This window comes from Centruroides sculpturatus, unplaced genomic scaffold (assembly GCF_000671375.1).
Source record: "Centruroides sculpturatus isolate CEXI.00-Female unplaced genomic scaffold, Cexi_2.0 scaffold390, whole genome shotgun sequence".
In the NCBI taxonomy this organism is placed as follows: Eukaryota; Metazoa; Arthropoda; class Arachnida; order Scorpiones; family Buthidae; genus Centruroides; species Centruroides sculpturatus.
The window spans coordinates 494,304-515,335 of record NW_019384599.1 but is presented as its reverse complement, the minus strand read 5'-3'; the positions used below and the strand labels follow the sequence as shown (position 1 = coordinate 515,335).

Below are 21,032 nucleotides of genomic sequence, written 5' to 3'. Positions count from 1 at the left end.
TTATTCGTCTTGTAAAATTATTATATTACTTGTCTATGTCGTTAGTTTATCATTAGGTATATGGGGTGTCATTTCTTTGAACGAAGGTCTTAATGTATTCAGTTTTTATCCCGAAAATTCCGAAATTACCCGAGCATTTCGAGTATATTATAAATATTTTACTGAATATCCATTTACTATTCACATAGTGATTAACGAAACTTTGGATTATTCGTTCAGAAATCACTAGACAACATGATTAAGAAGTTCCAGTCTCATCCAAACGTGGCAGATATGGACGTATCTTGGTTGAAGTATTATAAAGATTTGCAAAAACACTCAGCAGCGAAATATTCTTTTATGGGATACGATTTATCCACTAAAGAAGATTTTATCGATGCTTTACGTCAGGTGTTCCTGAAATTTCCAGGAGCCAAACAATACCAAAATGATATCGTATTTAATCAAAATTATACCGATATTATTTGCAGTCGTTTCTTTCTGTTAGCAAGAAATGTTTCGGATAAAAGCGTAGAGTCGAAATTAATCAAAGATATAAGAATGATGGCAGAGGAATTTCCTTTCTCCGTTCTTATTCACACCATGATATCTCCATTCGTTGAGCAAAGTATCATTATTAGAGAAGTGGTCTTTCAATTTTTTTGGATAACGTCGTTAATAAATCTTGTTATTTTTATTTCCTTTAATCCAAATATTTTGTATTCGGTTGTCGTTGCTCTGTGCATTTCGTCTATTACGATACAAACTCTGGGTTACATGTCGTTGTGGGGTGTGGACCTGGACATTGCGTCCATGTTCTGCTTAGTAATCTGTTTTGGATTTTGTGTTAATTACCCTACTCACATATGTTATTCTTTTCTCACATCGTCAGAGAAAACCATAAAAGGTAAATTGCAGCATAGTTTGTGGGATTTCCGATATAATGTGGGATTTCCGATATTTCAGGGCGCATTCTCAACCGGAATAGGTGTGTTGACTGTTTTGCAAAAAACTATGGTTTTGAATGAAACATTTGTTAAAATACTTGTTATAATTGCGGTGCAATCTGCGTTTCATGCTTTATTGTTAATTCCTGTCGTATTTTCCATTATCTGGTTTGGTCTTGATATGTATAAAGCAAGAAGAAAAGAATATATTGCATAATANGAAATATTCTTTTATGGGATACGATTTATCCACTAAACAAGATTTCATCGATGGTTTACGGCAGGTGTTTCTGAAATTTCCAGGAGCCAAACATTACCAGAATGATATCGTATTTAATCATAATTATACGGATATTATTTGTAGTCGTTTCTTTCTTTTAGCAAGAAATGTTTCGGATAGAACCACGGAGTCGAAATTAATCAAAGATATACGAAAGATGGCGGAGGAATTTCCTTTCTCCGTTCTTATTCACACCATGATATCTCCATTCGTTGAGCAAAGTATCATTATTAGAGAAGTGGTCTTTCATTTTTTTTGGATAACGTCGTTAATTAATCTTGTAATTTTTGTTTCTTTTAATCCAAATATTTTGTATTCGGTTGTCGTTGCTCTGTGCATTTCGTCTATTACGATACAAACTCTGGGTTATATGTCGTTATGGGGTGTGGACTTAGACATCGCTTCCATGTTCTGCTTAGTAATTTCTATGGGGTTTTGTGTTAATTATCCTACTCACATATGTTATTCTTTTCTCACTTCGTCAGATAAAACCATAAGAGGAAAATTGCAGCATAGTTTATATAATGTGGGATTTCCGATATTTCAGGGCGCATTCTCAACCGGAATAGGTGTGTTGATTGTTTTGCAGAAAACTATGATTTTGAATAAAGCATTTGTTAAAATACTTGTTATAATTGCGGTGCAAACTGCATTTCATGCTTTATTGTTAATTCCTGTCGTATTTTCCATCATCTGGTTTGGTCTTGATATATATAAAGCAAGAAGAAAAGCATATAATAATATAATATAGGATGAAAAGTATGAGGAAATGGCAAATAAACTCATTAATTGGGGTTTATAAAATAATTTAGTTTTTAGAGAATAGAAATTATAGTAGAAACACATGTGTAGTTTTTTATAGAATGGTTAAAATCTTTGTCATTTTTCTAGTAAGTATGCATTTCAATTCAATTCAATTTATTTCTTTGTTGCATGAAATGTAATTAGGTGTTAGTTGTTTATTCTTGTTTAAAAATAATGTAAATTTATCAAGATACTTTGATATATTTTAATAGTAGTTAAAATATTTGAATTTTTCCAGTTATATACACAAGTGGTTAGTTTTCTGTTGACGGTAAATTCTTATATTTTGTAATTAAGAAATAAAAAATTTTAAAAAATCAATGGGGTTGGTATTATTTCACAAAATATTAAAGGTACACTTTTTTTCAGAGAATTATTTTCTTTCTTTATTAATGGGCGAATTTGTACTGGAAAACTAACATGTATACTCTCACTATGCAATAATTTTTACTTTAATTTCGTATTTCTTATTATAGTGTGATAACAAGAGACGAAGTAAATGCAATAAAATGTTAATTTTTACTATCGAACAGCTGTTGCAAAGGGAAGAAGCTATAACGTAATACAGAAAATTAGAAAGATAATTAAAAAATACAAGTAAGCCTTCACTGCATACAAAGTAAGTTTGAGTGGTGGTAGTGTATAAACAAAGTAGTATACGTAAGGAAAATTCTAATTATATTGGTGAAACAAGGAAAAAGTTAAGATTAAAAAAATACCAGACGTCAGTTAGATTAAATTATAGAAATTCCCTTAGTTTTTGTATTGCACGGAACCAGGCTGTAAAATAAGTAAAGAAAATGTTACGACATATTTTGAAAACTCTACATAAAAAAAGCAGTTTTAGGGACATACTAAAATATTACAACAATTAAAGTCCATTAATTTAAATAAAAGTATGGAATCTATTTTCATACTTTTAGATGTGATTTGGCAAAGTCTGCTGCATAAGTGTTGATGTAAAGAAGAGCAATTGAAAGGCAGTCATAAAAAGTTGTGATTATCTTCTACGGGATTGTCATCACCAGGATTGAAAAGAGGTAAGGAATCAAAATTTTACGTATTTTTCTCCACATTTTTATGTATCGATATATTTTACTATTTAATTCTTTTTATTCTTTTCTAAATTTAATTCCTTGCCTTATTTTTCTTTGTGAGGGTCAGAAATTTTGTGTTATAAACTTTAAAATTTTCCCAAATTTTAATTAAACTTTAAATGCAACTTTATTGAGACGGAACGAGTTATATAAAATTAAAAGAGATAAGGGAAACATAAAATCTGGTTAACCTTCGATTCCCACGAGTTGGGTTCCTTGTTGAGATGAGTACATCTTTGTGTTACGATTGTGTCACCCATCACCTCATTGGTCCAAGGAGATCGTCATCCCTGACGAAATTGGGGAAAGGCCCAAAAAGAGAACTTCGTATAGAACAGAACAAGGAATTCATGTAGAACTGGAGAATAGTGATTTTAAAACCGAAAAAGCTATAGAACTTGCGACAGATTTCATTACTAAAAGTTTGGTAACGATAACCGAAATCGTTGATTCAAATTGTAGCGAATGATCCAGATTTTGAAAGCAGTGCAAAAGCGAAACGAGGTGTTTTGAATGCAATCTTCTGCTACGCACATTTGCTTAAGGAAAGAAAAAAAAAGCGACAAATGAGACTACACGACTTTATCGCAAAAATACAAGAATTTCAGAAAATCCACGACCTTCATCACAAAAAACGAACTTAACATTACTTTGTGCATATGTTTATGAGTTATTTAACATAAATTATCATGCAAATTAATATAAAAATAAATAAAAATAGTAAAATTTGTTTATTTTTAGTCGCGTGTTTCTCTTTCCCTATTTAATCTGTGTTAAATTGACCTCGTTTAACGTTGTTTTACTTAGTGCTTTGTCGTCTAGGAAGTCATCCCCCACTTTAAGCAGTATATGATTATATACAATATTTTAAATGTTTTTTTAAAAAGGAGTTTACAACGAAGTTAAGCCTGCCAAAATATATTTCAGTAATTTTACATAGACGAGACATTTGAGAAAACGAAAGACAGCTGTTGAACAAATGCTCCTGTTGAATCAACAGATACGGAGATTACAAGGAAATACACGTTCAGTAAAAGAAATCATGGTCTGGCAATACAAGAGAAGAAAAGATCAGAAGTTACAACAATTATTCAGATACTCCACATTAAGTGAAAAACGAGTGTGGGAAAGTCAGTGAAGAGTAGATAAGACAACTCTAAAAATATCAAAACTATTAACTAATATATTGAAATTATGACTAGAATACAATAAGCCATTTAATGTCAAACAAATTAATGTAGTATCCGAAATTGATAAAGCAGTAAATCAATTTAAAATAAAACAAGATGGTAAAATAGTGTGAAATCCGGAATTTTTACCGAATTTTCCGATTAATATCCCGCATTTTTCTAAACCCCCAATTAAATTTTCCTTTAAATTCTAACTAAAACCTAACTTAAAAAAGGGAAAAATTCCAGTCTCCCCTTTCGTTTAAAGTAAACATCCGTCCATTTCGAAAATAATCCCCCATTCCAACTCCAAAGTTGATAGTTAGCATGGTCCCGGGAACAACTTTGACTCATCCGAGTACCTTTTACCTCACAACAATTAGTCACATGATCATTCTCCCACGACGAAACTATAAAAGCCGCTTGCTTCCCTCTCTCGGGGGAGTCGTTCATAAGCCGCCAACTACAATTTTCTCGAATATTGTATCCTATTGATATATTGTGTCCTGAGAAACTATTATCCTTATCCTACCAGTTCGTAACCCGTTGGATATCATAACCTTTTTCCTCAAGAATATTTAAAGACATAAAGAGGTATGGAACAAATTTTTGTGAACTCTCTCTCGGCCCTTCGCGGTTTAGGGACTCAGAAATTTCCCTCGATAATAATTATTGTACCGTCTATGTAGATAGCTAATAAATCGTTGTTTCCTTGTTAAATTGGTGACCTGAGTTTACTCGTATATCGCCTGTCACCTTACCGACGGCCCTCCTCCCTCCTCCACTCGATCCTAACAATTAAATCCCGTTACCGCGGGATAGGGAAGAAGAAACATTTAAGCCATCTTGACAGTGAGCAGGTTTAACGACATGTCGCAGGAAAGGGAGACCTCCAACCTCCCCGGCGGTTCACAATAGTATAAAACATCAAATAAAAGCAGATATTGAAAAATTAGACAAAAATCCTAAAAAAAAAGGTGAGATGATAATAATTGGTAAATAATGAAAAAGTAATCTAAAAATTGTATAACATTAAAAACATATTAAAAGAAAAATAACGTAACTTTAACTAAAGAAGATAAGACAGATCAAGTTACGAACGAATGGAAGGATAAGAAAAATCGGAACTTGTGCTGCCGGATGGATTTATGGAACTGACAGAAAACACAATAGAAAAAAATAAAGAAATGGTTTAAAAAGAAAGTCACAAAACTATATACACAACAAAAAGTTACATCAGGTGAAAAGAAAAAATTCTTAATTCTAATGATATTAAAGATCAACACCTTAAAATTAGACTTGAGACTCATAAAGCTAAAGAAATGTGTAGACAATTAGTGAACTTTAAGTATACATTATTATTTAATTTAGAATCTTTTATTAAAAGTGAATTTAAAATTATTACAGTTTCACCTTATCCCATAAAAATACAGTTATTAAGACGAATAATGTATAATAAGTTAAGATAAAATCTAGGTATAAGTTACTAAGTCTAAATGTACTCATCAATAAAGAGAAAACAAATTGAAAAACGTTTACTTTATCAAGATACACACAATTGGTTACTATGATAGATACTAAATTATCAAGAAGACTCGAGCAGCTGAAGGAGTAACAAAAATTACATCTGAGAAATAAAGAACAATGGAGAGCTCATAATGGAACCTGAAACTGATCTGACGATAGAAGAATGCCAAAAACTCTCGAATAAAGAACACCAAAAAACAAGACGAGATATGTTTTCTTCTGAAAAAAAAGATTAATGTCGATATCTGTTATTAAACATATTTCGAAGAAGTGGGATGATGTCAGAACGACGGTCTTAGAATGACATCCAAACCAGGTTCAGATTAATAGGTTTAGGGATGTCTATCTACAATTACAATGCTATTAATTGCTTCTGAAAAATCTTGAAGAAGAGAGAAAAGAAATCGACATTGGAGAGATTCTTTAACCCCATAAACGGAGAAGACATGACTAATAAAAATGCAAGATTGCATATACTGTATATGTATTTTTACTATTACATATAAATAAACGTAATAAATAAAAAATATAAAAATAAAACATTCGAAAAATGAAATAGTATATATTTTTTTTTTATTTTTTCGAAACTCCGAAACGAATAAATCAAATTCTCATAAAAACCAATGGTAAATCGAAAATCGGTTAACGAACAAAGTCTTGGAACGAATTATGTTCGTTAACCGATCATCCGCTGTAATTACAAATAATGCTGTATTATTGACAGTAAAAAAATGAAATTCACACAACAAAAAATAAATTCAATGCAATTTTTGACATTTCTGCAGATGAAAATTGTAACGTTTTGTGGGTGAATTGTATGATTGTATTACTGTGTTAGAGCGTAAACGTGTTTAGAAATGCCGCGCTGTGCGTGGGATGACTGTATATGAGTGTAATTTCTTTTTTCCAAAATATTCAGAAGTGTCTCTTTCGAGAGGCGATGATCATTTTCATATATGTTGGAAAATATGCAGCTAGACAATGTCTACAGAAATTAATGCGTCATGTTTTCGAAACGCTTATAATGGAGCAGAAATTCTGTTCAGAAGATTCCTGTTTATTGTAACAGCAATACAAGAAAAACGAGAAAAATACCGTAAATAACGAAATAAAATCTTGCCTTTTATATTATTTTATCAATTTGTGCGTTATTTCGAATAGATGAAGGACGTCGTATTTCTTCTGCGCTAAATGTCGACTTTCACTGCGATGCTAAACTTGTATACGAACGGTTTGTAAAACTAAATGAAAGGTTTTTTAAGTGACATGCCTGTTAAAAGTTCGAAATCTATTTAATAGAATAATTGAAATTTCCTCGTATGAATAAAGTATTGGTAGAGTTTCAGTTAATAATTACGTTTGATTTTTCTTCTCACGAAAGTAATAAGTTATTCACTGATAGACTGGCTTTTTTTATTAGAAATTAAACATTTATAAGAAAATAAAGTGGAATTTTATATGTAAATTTATATAAATTTAATGGTTAAATGAGATAAGATATACTTCAATTTAATTTCTAGATTAATATATAATTATGTACTAATTATTATTCACTATTTTCTAATGCAGATCACGATTAAGTTAATATTCTACGCAGTAAGTATGTCCTGATGTTTAGTCGAAACGTATTAAGAACATAAAAAAAACAAACAAACTGTTCTAACCATAATTTTTTCGTATGCTTCACTTACTCGGAATCAACTAAATAAAGAAATAAAATGAAAACGCCAAAATATTTAAGTTTATAATTACGTTTTCGCCCAATTTACAATATAAAGACGAAAGAAAATTAAATTATTATACTTTACGAGTCGTAGTTGTAGTTTCGTTTCGCCTTTGTTTTATTTTATTATTATTATGTTTTTCTTTTTTTCTTTTAACGGTGACAACTGGATAAAACCAGTTCTGCTCAGTCGCTTGTTACTTACGTTTCATTGCATATCTTAACTTTTTAAAGTAAAATGTAACAAAGTCTGTTGCATTTCACGCCACATAAGACTCTGCCAAATGAAATAAATATAATTCACTTTTTTACATTCAGTTATAAAGGACAAAATTAAACTGTATTGACAATTTCAAAACAACTTTTAATAGATAACTAAACCATGTGATATACCGTATTGTCCGGGCGTATGTTGTCACCATAAAGTAAACATTGTAGACCACGAGCAGTAATAGAAATATTAATTTCCGACAGTTAATCGAAGATTAATGAGTAAAAGATGAATAAAATGTTTTAGAAATATCATATAATAATAAACATAAAAAATAAAATAAGTAAATTAAAGTATTGTGTGCATATTATAAAGTAATTTAATTGTGTCATTTTAATTTTGCTACCTGTTTGTATTATTTTCATTGCATTTGGCAATATAAGGGATATTGAATTTACAAAAACACTTAGACCAGAATCCTTAATGTTTTTTGCATGTATCAATTTCGAAAAGCTTTTTTGGGAGGTGATATCATGAATTTTCTCAATGGAAGTCACTAACGCTAATGACGTCACTGGTAGTATAAATATTAAGGAAAAAAAGGAGAACAATAGTGGCAATAACAAAATATATTTCTTACTTTTTATTATTCTATTAATACACTAATGACCGAGTAGATAAAACAACGGAGTAATCGCGTGTTCATATATGATGAACGACTTGCCAGGTGTTTTTCTGCCACGTTTGCCTGGATGGAATTACAGAATAATAATTATTAGAAAAAATTCAAGGTAATTTTACTTCTTAAGTTTATTTAAATTGAGTTATATGAAAAACTTTAATAATTAAATATTTACCTGAGAATCGCTAAGAATTTTTCTTATAATTGTTAATGTTTAAATGTTTCAACACGTTTAATATTTAAAAAACGAATTTAACATTTTAAATTATAAATTAAAAATTTAATTTTTTTCATTAAAAATTTGCATCATTGTTTTCTATTACAAATTTGTTTTGTGTTTATCGAAAACGTTGAAAAAATAGGAAAAATAATGAAATGAAAGTAGAACAGGAGAGAAGTGTGAAAGTATTTTTGCTCCATTTCTCGGTATTTATAATTATTTGACACATAATATTAACCAACATTCTGCAATAAAATTGATTTATTATTAAATACAAAAATTACTTATTCTTTTAAATCGTTAAATTTTTAAAAATTTACTTGAAAAGTGCCATTTCTTTCCGTATAAAGTTCTGCTTTCTAATGAAGTAATAAATAATGAACTTTCAAATAAACTTTTCTTTATCTCCTTTATAATAAATGAATTTATCTATTTCTAAGTAAAAATTGAAAACGTCTATAGAAGTGATTTTTTAAAATAACCTTTTTCGTGGTAAAGTTTTAATACTAACTATTGTAATATTGACATGTTAATCCTTAAAAATATAAGTATATTTAAAAATTGGGCCAGAAGTACGCCTATATGCAAGATACTTGTAGCCCAACACACCATGGCTTCTGCCAATGTGGCCAAGATAAACAAAAAGATTGGACATCCCTGGTTTAGTGGATTCCTGGTATTATAAAACATTAATAAAGGAGAAAAATAGTGGCAATATCTAAATATATTTCTTCCTTTCTATTATTCTATCAATTAATTAATCTATTAATTCACCTTATTAATGTTGTGTTCTATTTTAAGTACAGGATATCTTTTACTGTTGTGTTTCTATTCGTTATGATTAACGGACGAAGTAATTGTTTCTTTATTTGAGACTTTTTTAAAAACCTGTTTTCTTGTCTGAATGAAATATTACTTAAGTCTACCAATGTGTACTTCTCACGAAAATAATTTTTTCATTCGAACAACTGGCTTTTAGTTCATTATTTATTACTTCATTAGAAAGCAGAACTTTATACGGAAAGAAATAACACTTTTCAAGTAAATTGTTAAAAATTTAATGATTTAAAAAAGTACGCAATTTTTGTATTTAATAATAAATCAATTTTATTGCAGAATGTTGGTTAATATTATGTGTCAAATGATAATAAGTACCGAGTAATCGAGCAAAAATACATTCACACTTCACTCCTCTTTTACATTCATTTCATTATTTTTCCTAATTTTCCAACGTTCTCAATAAAATTAACATTAAACAAATTTATAGTAGAAAACAATAAGGTAAATATTTAATGAAAAAAATTAAATTTTTGATTTATGATTTAAAATGTTAAATTCGTTCTGTAACGGACTCTTTGTACCGTACTGTACATGCGCTTGGTCGAGTGGGTAGTGGTGCGAAGCTATTATTCGTGGAATTATGAGTAAACACCCCTAAGGCAGAAGCCCCCTAGCCACGGAAATGGTAGTTGTTGCGAGAGTAATCCTGCGCGGTACGAGAGGAACAGCAGGGTCAGAAACTTTGTAATTTGGTCACTTGTTAGGACGTCGGAAGTGCAAGAAGCAAGAAGAAAAACGAACGTATATCCCGGAATAGATTTGAACCTTGGGGTATGGACTCACCACCTAGAACTTGTGCCCTGCTAAGATCCCTGTTAGCCGTAACACGTTCTTTAAATTTTAAACGGGTTTAAACATTTAAACGTTAACAATTATAAGAAAAATTCGTAGCGATTCTCAGGTAAATATTTAATTATTAAAGTTTTTCATATAACTTAATTTAAATAAACTTAAGAAGTAAAATTTCCTTGAATTTTTTCTAATAATTATTATTCTGTAATTCCATCCAGGCACACGTGGCAGAAAAACACGCGGCAAGTCGTTCATCATATACGAACACGCGATTACTCCGTTGTTTTATCTACTCGGTCATTAGTGTATTAACAGAATAATAGAAAGTAAGAAATATATTTTGTTATTGCCACTATTTTTCTTTTTTTTCGCAAGTGACAAACCGATATCGTACAAATCTCCCGAGTTTTTCGCTAGCGTGTATTCTATATGACGTATAATCAAGTTTGTTATCAACAACATAATAAAGATGTGGGTCCATGATTTCCTTTTCGAGATACTTTGAGATCAAAGTGTCAATGTCATACATTCTGGCACAAATTAGCGCGCTTCATGCAATGTATAAGAGAAAAATACAAAGTAAGCATTGCGCTCGCCTAACAGAAAATCGGCTCGAAACTTGAACAATCACGGCGTTGATGTTGAAAAATTATATAAACACTATATGGCGACGTTATTCTGTTACTACGTCGCTACACTGTATCACTAAGAGAGGAGTATGATGCCCATACTCCTCTCTCTTAATCTTATTTATTGGCATATAGTGCCGACGGGCTTCGAATATCATCTGTATAGATAGAGGTGTTGTAATGGTTTCTGTGTGGATGACCAGGCACATCATAGTAGAAAAAGTCTTTCAAAGCTGCATATGCTGTTAATATTTGTTTCTTGTTTAGAAAATTTAATCGAAAATTTTATGTATGATACTTATAGCGTAGACATAATTATTATATATTAATCTAGATACCAAATTGGAGTATATCTTATCTCATATAATCATTAATTTTATATAAATTTACATATAAAATTTCACTTTATTTCCTTATAGATGTTTAATTTCTAACAAAGGAAAAGAAGGTCTATCAGTGAATGTCTTAGTACTTTCGTGAGAATAAATATTAAACGTAATTATTAACTCAAACTCTACCAATACTTTATTTATACGAGGAATTTAAATTATGCAATTAAGTAGAATTCGAACTTTTAACAGGCATGTCACTTAAAAACCTTTCATTTAGTTTTACGAACCGTTCGAATACAAGTTAAACATAGCAGTAAAAGTCGACATTTAGCGCAGAAGAAATACGACGTCCTTCATCTATTCGAAATAACACATAAATTGATAAAATAGTATAAAAGGTAAGATTTTATTTTGTTATTTGCGGTATTTTTCTCGTTTTTCTTGTATTGCTGTTACAATAAACAGGAATCTTCTGAACAGAATTACTGCTCCATTATAAGCGTTGCGAAAACATGACGCATTAATTTCTGCAGACATTGTCTAGCTGCATATTTTCCAACATATATGAAAACGATCATCGCCTCTCGAAAGAGACACTTCTAAATATTTGGAAAAAAAATTACACTCATATACAGTCATCCACAGCGTGGCATTTCTAAACACGTTTACGCTCTAACACAGTATCACAATCGTACAATTCACCTACGAAACGTTACAATTTTCATCCGCAAAATTGTCAAAAATTACATTGAATTTATTTTTTGTTGTGATAACTATTTTTTGTTCTGTGAATTTCATTTTTTTACTGTCAATAATACAGTATCTTTTGTGTTTACAGTGGGTGGTCGGTTAACGAACATAATATGTTCCAAGATTTTGTTCGTTAATCGATTTTCGATTTACCATAGATTTTTATAGGAATTTGATTTATTCGTTTCGGAGACTCGAAAAAATAAAAAATATATATACTATTTCATTTTTCGGATGTTTTTTTTATATTATTTATTTATTACGTTTATTTATATAAATACATATACTGTATATGCAGTCTTGTATTTTTATTAGTCATGTTTTCTGTTTGTGGGGATTAAAGAATCTGTTCAATGTCGATTGCTTTTCTCTCTTCTTCGTAGTTTTTCAGAAGTAATTAATAGCATTGTAATTGTAGATATCCGTAAATCTAATAACCTCAACCTGGTTTGGATGTCATTCTAAGACCGTCGTTCTGACATCATCCCACTTCTTCAAAAAAATGTTTAATACCAGATATCGACATTAATCCTCGTTTCCAGAAGAAACCATATCTCGCCGAGTCACTTGGTGTTCTTCATTCCAGAGTTCTTGGCGTTCTTCTGTCGTCAGATCAGTTTCAGGTTCCATTATGAGCTCTTCAGTGTTCTTTATTTCTCATATGAAATTTTTGTTACTCTTTCAGCTGCTCGAGTCTTCTTGATAATAGAGTGTCTATCTTAGATAAGATTTAACTGCGGCTTACTGTAGATCTGTTCGAGTCATACTGCCCGGCAACAACAGACATCAGACATCTGCCCACTCTCTACCTCTGATATTATACTCTTACCTTTCGAAAATAAAAACCGACGCAAAACTTAAATTAACGAGTGCCTACCCGACAGTCTCGTGAATACTATAAAAATTGTTTTTGTCAGAAAAATAAAAGGCTTGAATTACAAGGAAGAGTTTCAGTTTGGAGGAATGCTATCCGATCAGTAAATACCGGGTTGAGCGTCGATGTCGACGTCTCCCGCACTTTGAAAAGTTTTTTCTATTGGGTTTTCTGTCAGTTCTATAGATCCATTTGTTAGCACAAGTTCCGATTTTTTCTTATCCTATCATTTTTTTGTGACAATGAAAACTTGATCTGTCTTATCTGCTTTAATTAAAGTTACGTTATTTTTCTTTAAATATGTTTTTAATGTTATACAATTTTTAGATTACTTTTTCATTATTTACCAATTATTATCATCTCACCTTTTGTCTAATTTTTCAATATCTGCTTTTATTTGGTGTTTTATACTATTTTACCATCTTGTTTTATTTTAATTTGATTCAATTTCGGATAGTACATTAATTGGTTTGTCATTAAATGGCTTATTGTATTCTAGTCATAATTTCAATATATTACTTAATAATTTTGGTATTTTTAGAGTTGTCTTATCTGCTATTCACTGACTTTCCCACTACCGTTTTTCACTTAACGTTGAGTATTTGAATAATTGTTGTAATTTCTTATCATTTTTTCTCTTGTATAGCCAGTCCATGATTTCTTTACTAAATGTGTGTGTATTTCCTTGTAAACTCCGTATCCGTTGATTCAACAGAACATTTGTTCAACAGCTGTCTTTCGTTTCCGCAAATGTCGCTTCTATGTAGAATTACTGAAATATATTTTGTCAGAATTAACTTCTTTGATATACGTGGTAAACTAATTTTTAAGAAAACATTTAAAATATTGTATACAGTCATATACTGCTTAAAGCGGGTGATGAGTTCCTCGACGACATAAACATATGCACAAAGTAATGTAAAGTTTATTTTTTGTGAGGAAGGTCTTGGATTTTCTGAAATTCTTGTATTTTTGCGATGAAGTCGTGTAGTTTCATTTGTCGCTTTTTTTTCTTTCCTTAAGCAAATGTGCATAGCAGTAGATCGTATCCAAAACGCCTCGTTTCGTTTTTGCACAGCTTTTAAAATCTGGATCATTCGCTACAATTTTATCAACGATTTCGGTTATCGTTATCAAGCTTTTACTAAGGTAATCTGTCGCAAGTTCTATGGGTTTTTCGTTTTTAAAATCACTATTCTCCAGTTCCATATAAATTCCTGGTTCTGAAAATTTTCAAAGGTCGTTGATAATGCTCTCACCAAAACCTGCAGTAACTCTTCAGTATCCCGCTCGTCTCCTAATCATGATGTATCGTTAGGTTGACCAAATTGTCAACCTAATCGATACAGCGATAGTTTCTTTTTGTTCAGAATTCTTGCATACTTCCAGCCATAACCTCTTCTGCACTCCGTTCGTGCATTTATCAGTTAATTCTTCTTTTATGTCATTCTATAGTAATTCAAACATAAGTAATTTTTGTAACAAAAGTTGATAACACATGGCACCACATACACAATTAAATTTATTATGCATATTAATAAGAGTTATTTTTTAAAATGAAATCTTCTAACAGCTGGGAAATTACTCAAGTCGTTGCTGAATTTTTTCCGCTTTTCTTGCCGTTTTCTTTTAATTTATTTGTCATTCTAATAAACTTTTTATTAAACTTATCTCCATCGATTAGTTGAACTCGGACTGTTTTAAGTCATGAATCGAGGGAATAAATTCTGATATTACTACAATTGCTTTAATAAACGTGTATATCTTAATTACATAAAAAATAACACACTTTTGCTAACTATTTGAAGCTACGCTGAGTTTTGTACTATTCATTTGTTTTTCGCATAGAACGGATTTGCATAACACGACACTTATTTCAATACTTAACTACCATGTTATGTGGAGAATATCGCACTGAACATTTTATGAGAAACATAAAATGTAATATCACACAATAATGTAAGTGAAATATATTTCTTAGTAATAATCTGTTGCGATCCAATCAGAAAATTTCAGAAATTTTCGTAAAATGATTCCTTGTAGGTAATTTAAATGCAATGGTCTATCATAAGAATGTTTCGTTTTTGTTTTCTTTATGACTTAATATCAAATGTTTATAGCCTCAAAATTTTGTTCCTGACTGTAAATAGCGTCCTCAGAATTCGCGTGAACAGCTGGATGACGAGATCGAGTGAGGTACAGTACAACGTTTCGGCATCACAGAACGGTGTGATATCGGAAATACAATATGTAGCATTATATGCAAGTTCGAAGGACCTTTATGTCTGCATTTGACATAAATGCAAAACTTTTTGCGAATATGCTGGAAAATTACATTTTTTACAATGATTTTGCAAGACCTGACTTCACAGAATTGAATCTGATGATGGTCGATAACCCTGCATATCGCAGTAAAGAATAGACAGTGGCTTAGTGTCATGATTTTAGACCGAGCCGTTAGATGTCGTAAGGCATTCTGTAGCCTGCGAGAAGTCTTTCGAAATACCATAGTAATAAGAGTAGGAAGCAACAATTCGATAGGATGTAGCATTCCGCACTGCCTGCTGCGAAAAACAGTTCGATGCCGTCTACAGAAATATCCATTCAATGATAAAATCTATGTGCAATTCTAATAATCAGACAATTCTTAGCAGTCAGTAAGTAATTGTATTTTTGTGCTTATTTAAAACTGTTTTGGAAACAATAAATAGCAAACATAATTATGGCATTCTTTATTGAAGTGCAGTTTAGGAATTTCTCTAAACTATTGTATAAATATTTCTGCTTTGAATTACAATCAAATGCAAAATTTTGGAACAACAAATTTTCTGCAATATGTAAAAAGAGAATTCAATATTTTCCAGACTCTGAATCAAACTCGTATAAAAGTAGATTGAAAGTATTTTCGAATAGCATAATTTATTCTAATTTATAATTTTAAATAAACTTCTAATTTAATAAATTGTTAAAAAATTATTTTATTTTTAGCACAACGTTAAAAGATGGAGAGAAACTTAAAGTTTTCATGCTTAAGTGAAAGTCTACGCAAGTGCTTCGGCAAACTTGGAAGAAACATCGCACACCACCCGTATTACTTCATCTTTGTGCCGTCCATTTTCAGTGCTTTACTGTCTGTTGGATTGTTCAACATGAAATATATTGATGATAACGATTACTTGTTATGTGCTGACAGAGGAAATATTTTTGAAATTCGACAATTCATAGACAAAACTTTTCCAATGAACACTTCGGAATTTTACGATTTACAAAGGATAACTCATCGTCCAGTCGTACCTATGATCTACATAAAACACAAAAAAGATGAAAACATGTTACAGAAAAATATTTTACTGGAAGTTCAAATGTTAAGCGAAATAGCAAATAACGTCACTGCGCATGTTGATAAAAGACAAATTAGTTACGACGACGTTTGTGGACGGGTCTACGGAAAATGTTTCGAAAATCCTATTTCTACTTTGTTAAACCATACGGATGATGTGGTTTCAAAGAGACGGAAATTCAAGTATCCCATAGATATCGATCCTTTAACGTTTTCATATAAGATAATGTTATTCAATTTAGGAGGTGTGATCGTTGACGAAAACGATTATATAGAAGAAGTATACGCCATGCGTTTATCATATCCATTGGATGATACTAACACAAGTAAAGCGGAGTGGACTAAAGCTTGGAGTAAAGCACTTTATAGAAGAATAAAAAAATGCAATTTCAAGTATATTGACACTTTTTTCGAGCCATTCGCTTCGACTGATGTTAATGTTATGTTGGATTTGCAGGAGATAATACCATTTATAAGCGTCACCATAATCGTGGTATGTCTCTTCAGCATGCTGAGTAACATGACTAATAGTTGGATTAGAAGCAAACCGTGGATGGGTGTAGCCAGTGTCATGTCAGCCGGAATGGCTGTAGCTGCCTCGTTTGGATTACTATTTGCGTGTGGTGTAGAAAGCACATATTATAACGTTGCTCTCCCATTTGCAATTCTGGGTAGGTTATATAATATGTTATATAATGTGTACGTTTTTTTTCTGGCTAATATTTTGAAATTGTTTTTCAGTGACAGAAGTGGACGATTCTTTCGTAGTGATCGCGTGTTGGAGAACAACTGATACTCGCGATCCAGTTGAAAAGCGGATGGAAGATACGTATTCGAATGCAGCAGTGTCCATAACTATAACTTCGTTAACCAACTTTTGTTCTTATTGTATTGCAATGAACTGCCCATTTCCAGGAATTAGAATATTCGGCTATTATGCTGCTACCTGCATCTGTTTTACGTATTTTTTTCAGCTGACGTTTTTCGGAGGTTGTCTGGCTTTGAGTGGATACAGAGAAGAGAAAGGCCTCAATCCCATTTCTTGTAAATCTGTTTCAGGTGAAGAAAAGTTTATTATATAATTTTAAAAATTTATTTCATTTACACGTTATAATGTTTCTGACTTAAAAGCAACCGGAGAAAAAGTGAAAAAGTAAATGGAAGCAATTTTCATTATAAAATATTAGTGGATTTTCATCTTGTACATCAAACTTCTTTAATGTGTCTGTAAGTTCTGATAAGGATCATAAAATTAATAAACACTCCTGGGATGCTACATGAAATCGAATACTTGAAATCGTTAATACTTTATATGTGAAATAACGTATAATTAGGCAGAATAAACATTAATGTTTTCAAAAATATAGTAACTCCTCTATGAAAACTTTAGTCTAGGTGTTGTAAAAGTACGTTTTATTACATTGATATATTAAAAAAGGATTAATAACGAATTGATATACAGTAGAGCGTCGATTATCCGAAAGGATTCCAGTGCAAATTTAAATTTTCGCTAGTGCTGTGGCGCTGCAATCTTTGGCTATGTCTTGGGCTACTCAAATAGTTTAAGTTTTTGATACTAAATTAACTTCTAAAGTATAATTTTTTATTGTTTTTATATTTTTCAATATATTTTCTTTGTTTGTACAAAATAAAAACATAATTTTTAATGATGCAATAGTCTTCGTTAGGATTAACATGGACGAAAATTCAACGCGAAGCGATACGCCACGGAGAAAAATTTCGATATGGGGTGTGGACATGGACATTGCTTCCATGTTCTGCTTAGTAATTTCTATGGGATTTTGTGTTAATTATTCGACTCACATATGTTATTCTTTTCTCACTTCGTCAGATAAAACCATAAAAGGTAAATTGAAACACAGTTTATATAATGTGGGATTTCCGATATTTCAGGGCGCATTCTCAACCGGAATAGGTGTGTTGATAGTTTTGCACAAAACTGTGTTTCTGAGTAAAGCATTTGTTAAAATACTTGTTATAATTGCAGTGCAAACTGCGTTTCATGCTTTACTCTTAGTGCCTGTCGTATTTTCTATCATTTGGTGTTGTATTAATATAAACAAAGCAAGAAAAAAGCATATATTTTATAACATGGAATGAAGGGTTTGAGCATGAGCAAATAAACATATTAATTGGTTTATATAAACTAATTTACTTTTAGCAGAATGGTTTTGTTCTTTTTCACATTTTTTAGGTGCCTTGAATTCGAATCAACGAGAGCGCTAGTTATGAAGTTTCTTTGAGGCGCAGGAACTGTTTAACTGATACTGTTTACTTAAACCGTCATGGCTAAAATTCGTACTTATATAACATCAAAATCGATTTGGAAGACGTATCTCTCTTCAGTAATGCGCCAACTTCCCATGTCATTTTTTTTCAATTACATTATATTTCATCATGCTTTATTGTCGCCATGAACAACTCGCGTTAAGTAAAATCCTAATAAGTGTGACTTAGTGACTTTATTTTTTTTCAATTCTGTCTGAAGCTATTATGAAATTCTGATTACACCGATATTCACGACAAAAAACATTTAATCTTATTTCATGGCCAATGTAAACAAGAAAATTAACTCAACTTACTACAGTGCGTTTCATTAGCGTATAGTACCTTATATTATGGAGTTTTTTTTATATTTAATCTGTTTAAAGCCTGCAAATCTGACAAAATACACGCGACAAGGTTCACTTGCGAGCCACAGCCAGGAGTTGCCCATCTTTGCTTTATTGTATTCATATTTAGTGCACGTGATATACTAAACATTAAACTTAAAAATATTAATATGGTAATGAAACTGACAGTAATTTAACAGTTTGGAATTTTTCATTTTTATAAGAAATTTTTAAACTTTTTAGTTTCGTCAAATTTAAGTTTCTTTCATTTCGCGTAATAAATGCAATAGTCTAATTGTGTATTTAATATTTTTCAGAATGCAGCATAACTTATAATTATGCAGAAGCGATGCAAGAAGATATTTTCATGAAGGTCTTCAAAGACAAAGTTGCGCCGTTTCTTCTTTATTCTTCAAGCAAAATTATTATATTACTTGTCTATATCGTTAGTTTAGCATTTAGTATATGGGGAATAATTTCTTTGAACGAAGGTCTTAATGTATTCGGTTTTTATCCCGAAAATTCTGAAATCACCCGAGCATTTAGAGTATATTATAAATATTTTACTGAATATCCGTTTACTATTCACATAGTGATTAACGAAACTTTGGATTATTCAAACGAAGTCGTTCAGAAATCAGTGGAGGACATGATTAAGAAGTTTCAGTCTCATCCAAACGTGGCAGATATGGATATTTCTTGGTTGAAATATTACGAAGATTTTCAACAGCATTCAGCAGCGAAATATTCTTTTATGGGATACGATTTATCCACGAAACAAGATTTCATCGATGCTTTACGGCAGGTGTTTCTGAAATTTCCAGGAGCCAAACATTACCAGAATGATATCGTATTTAATCATAATTATACCGATATTATTTGCAGTCGTTTCTTTCTTTTAGCAAGAAATGTTTCGAATAGAACCACGGAGTCCAAATTAATCAAAGATATACAAAAGATGGCGGAGGAATTTCCTTTTAATGTTTTTACACACACCCTGATATCGACATTCGTCGAGCAAAGTATCGTTATTAGAGAAATGGTCTTTCAATTTTTTTGGATGACGTCGTTAATAAATCTTGTAATTTTTCTTTTCTTTAATCCAAATATTTTGTATTCGGTTGTCGTTGCTCTGTGCATTTCGTCTATTACGATACAAACCCTGGGTTATATGTCGTTGTGGAGTGTCGACTTGGACATCGCCTCTATGTCCTCCTTTGTAATCTGTATGGGGTTTTGTGTTAATTATCCGACTCACATATGTTATTCTTTTCTCACTTCGTCAGATAAAACCATAAAAGGTAAATTGCAGCATAGTTTATATAATGTGGGTTTTCCGATATTTCAGGGCGCATTCTCAACCGGAATAGGTGTGTTGATAGTTTTACACAAAACTGTGTTTCTGAGTAAAGCATTTGTTAAAATACTTGTTATAATTGCGGTGCAAACTGCGTTTCATGCTTTACTCTTAGTGCCTGTCGTATTTTCTATCATTTGGTGTTGTATTAATATAAACAAAGCAAGAAAAAAGCATATATTTTATAACATGGAATGAAGGGTTTGAGCATGAGCAAATAAACATATTAATTGGTTTATATAAACTAATTTACTTTTAGCAGAATGGTTTTGTTCTTTTTCACATTTTTTTTATTTTCATTTTGTTCTTTTTCAAAACAACAAGAGATTTAATCAAGAAATATGTATTCATATAATCACCAGTTTTATAGTATATTTTAGTTCTTTGTATCAACTGATTATAGTTGAACACAGAGCAAGATTGTTTAATTAATAAAGGTTTTTTATTATAATATCGTTGTATGTTCTATTATAGTTATTAACTGCCTTACGTTGTGAGGTCGAAAATTATCCCATTTTCTTCAATTTATGGGAAAAATCGGTTTGCAGATTTGAACTCACAAACTTTAAAAGTGACTTTTTTTTTTTTATTTCGTAATACCAGTGGTACCTCAGGATACGAAATTAATCCGTTTCGAAACTGAGATCGTATCATGAAAATATCGTAAGTTGAATCATTTTTCCCCATACGATTACATGTAAAACCAAATAATTCGTTCCAACACGAAAAACACTCTCAAACTAAGTATTACATTAAAAACAAATAACTATAGTAAGGAAAACACTGAAAAATGCGTTTGTTAGTTGTAAATGTATAAATAACCATAACAGAATAATCTATATATAT

At 31.0% G+C, this 21,032-nt stretch overlaps 1 protein-coding gene across 1 annotated transcript; it reads left to right on the top strand.

Annotated features, from left to right (window-relative positions):
* Positions 1-4,740: 4,740 nt before the first annotated feature.
* Positions 4,741-19,770, top strand: LOC111624950 (patched domain-containing protein 3-like). Its single transcript, XM_023367944.1, has 5 exons — positions 4,741-4,870; positions 15,845-16,867; positions 16,938-17,255; positions 19,147-19,679; positions 19,732-19,770. The coding sequence occupies exons 2-5, from the start codon at positions 15,859-15,861 to the stop codon at positions 19,768-19,770; spliced, it is 1,899 nt and encodes a 632-aa protein (XP_023223712.1). The 5' UTR covers positions 4,741-4,870; positions 15,845-15,858.
* Positions 19,771-21,032: the final 1,262 nt, after the last annotated feature.

What these genes read in the sequence shown, in the direction of transcription:
- LOC111624950 (XM_023367944.1), top strand. Translation starts at nt 15,859, where the DNA reads ATGGAGAGAAACTTAAAGTTTTCATGCTTAAGTGAAAGTCTACGCAAG. An exon ending in TCTCCCATTTGCAATTCTGG is followed by an intron (nt 16,868 to 16,937) that starts GTAGGTTATATA and finishes ATTGTTTTTCAG; the next exon opens with TGACAGAAGTGGACGATTCT. An exon ending in TTCTTGTAAATCTGTTTCAG is followed by an intron (nt 17,256 to 19,146) that starts GTGAAGAAAAGT and finishes AATATTTTTCAG; the next exon opens with AATGCAGCATAACTTATAAT.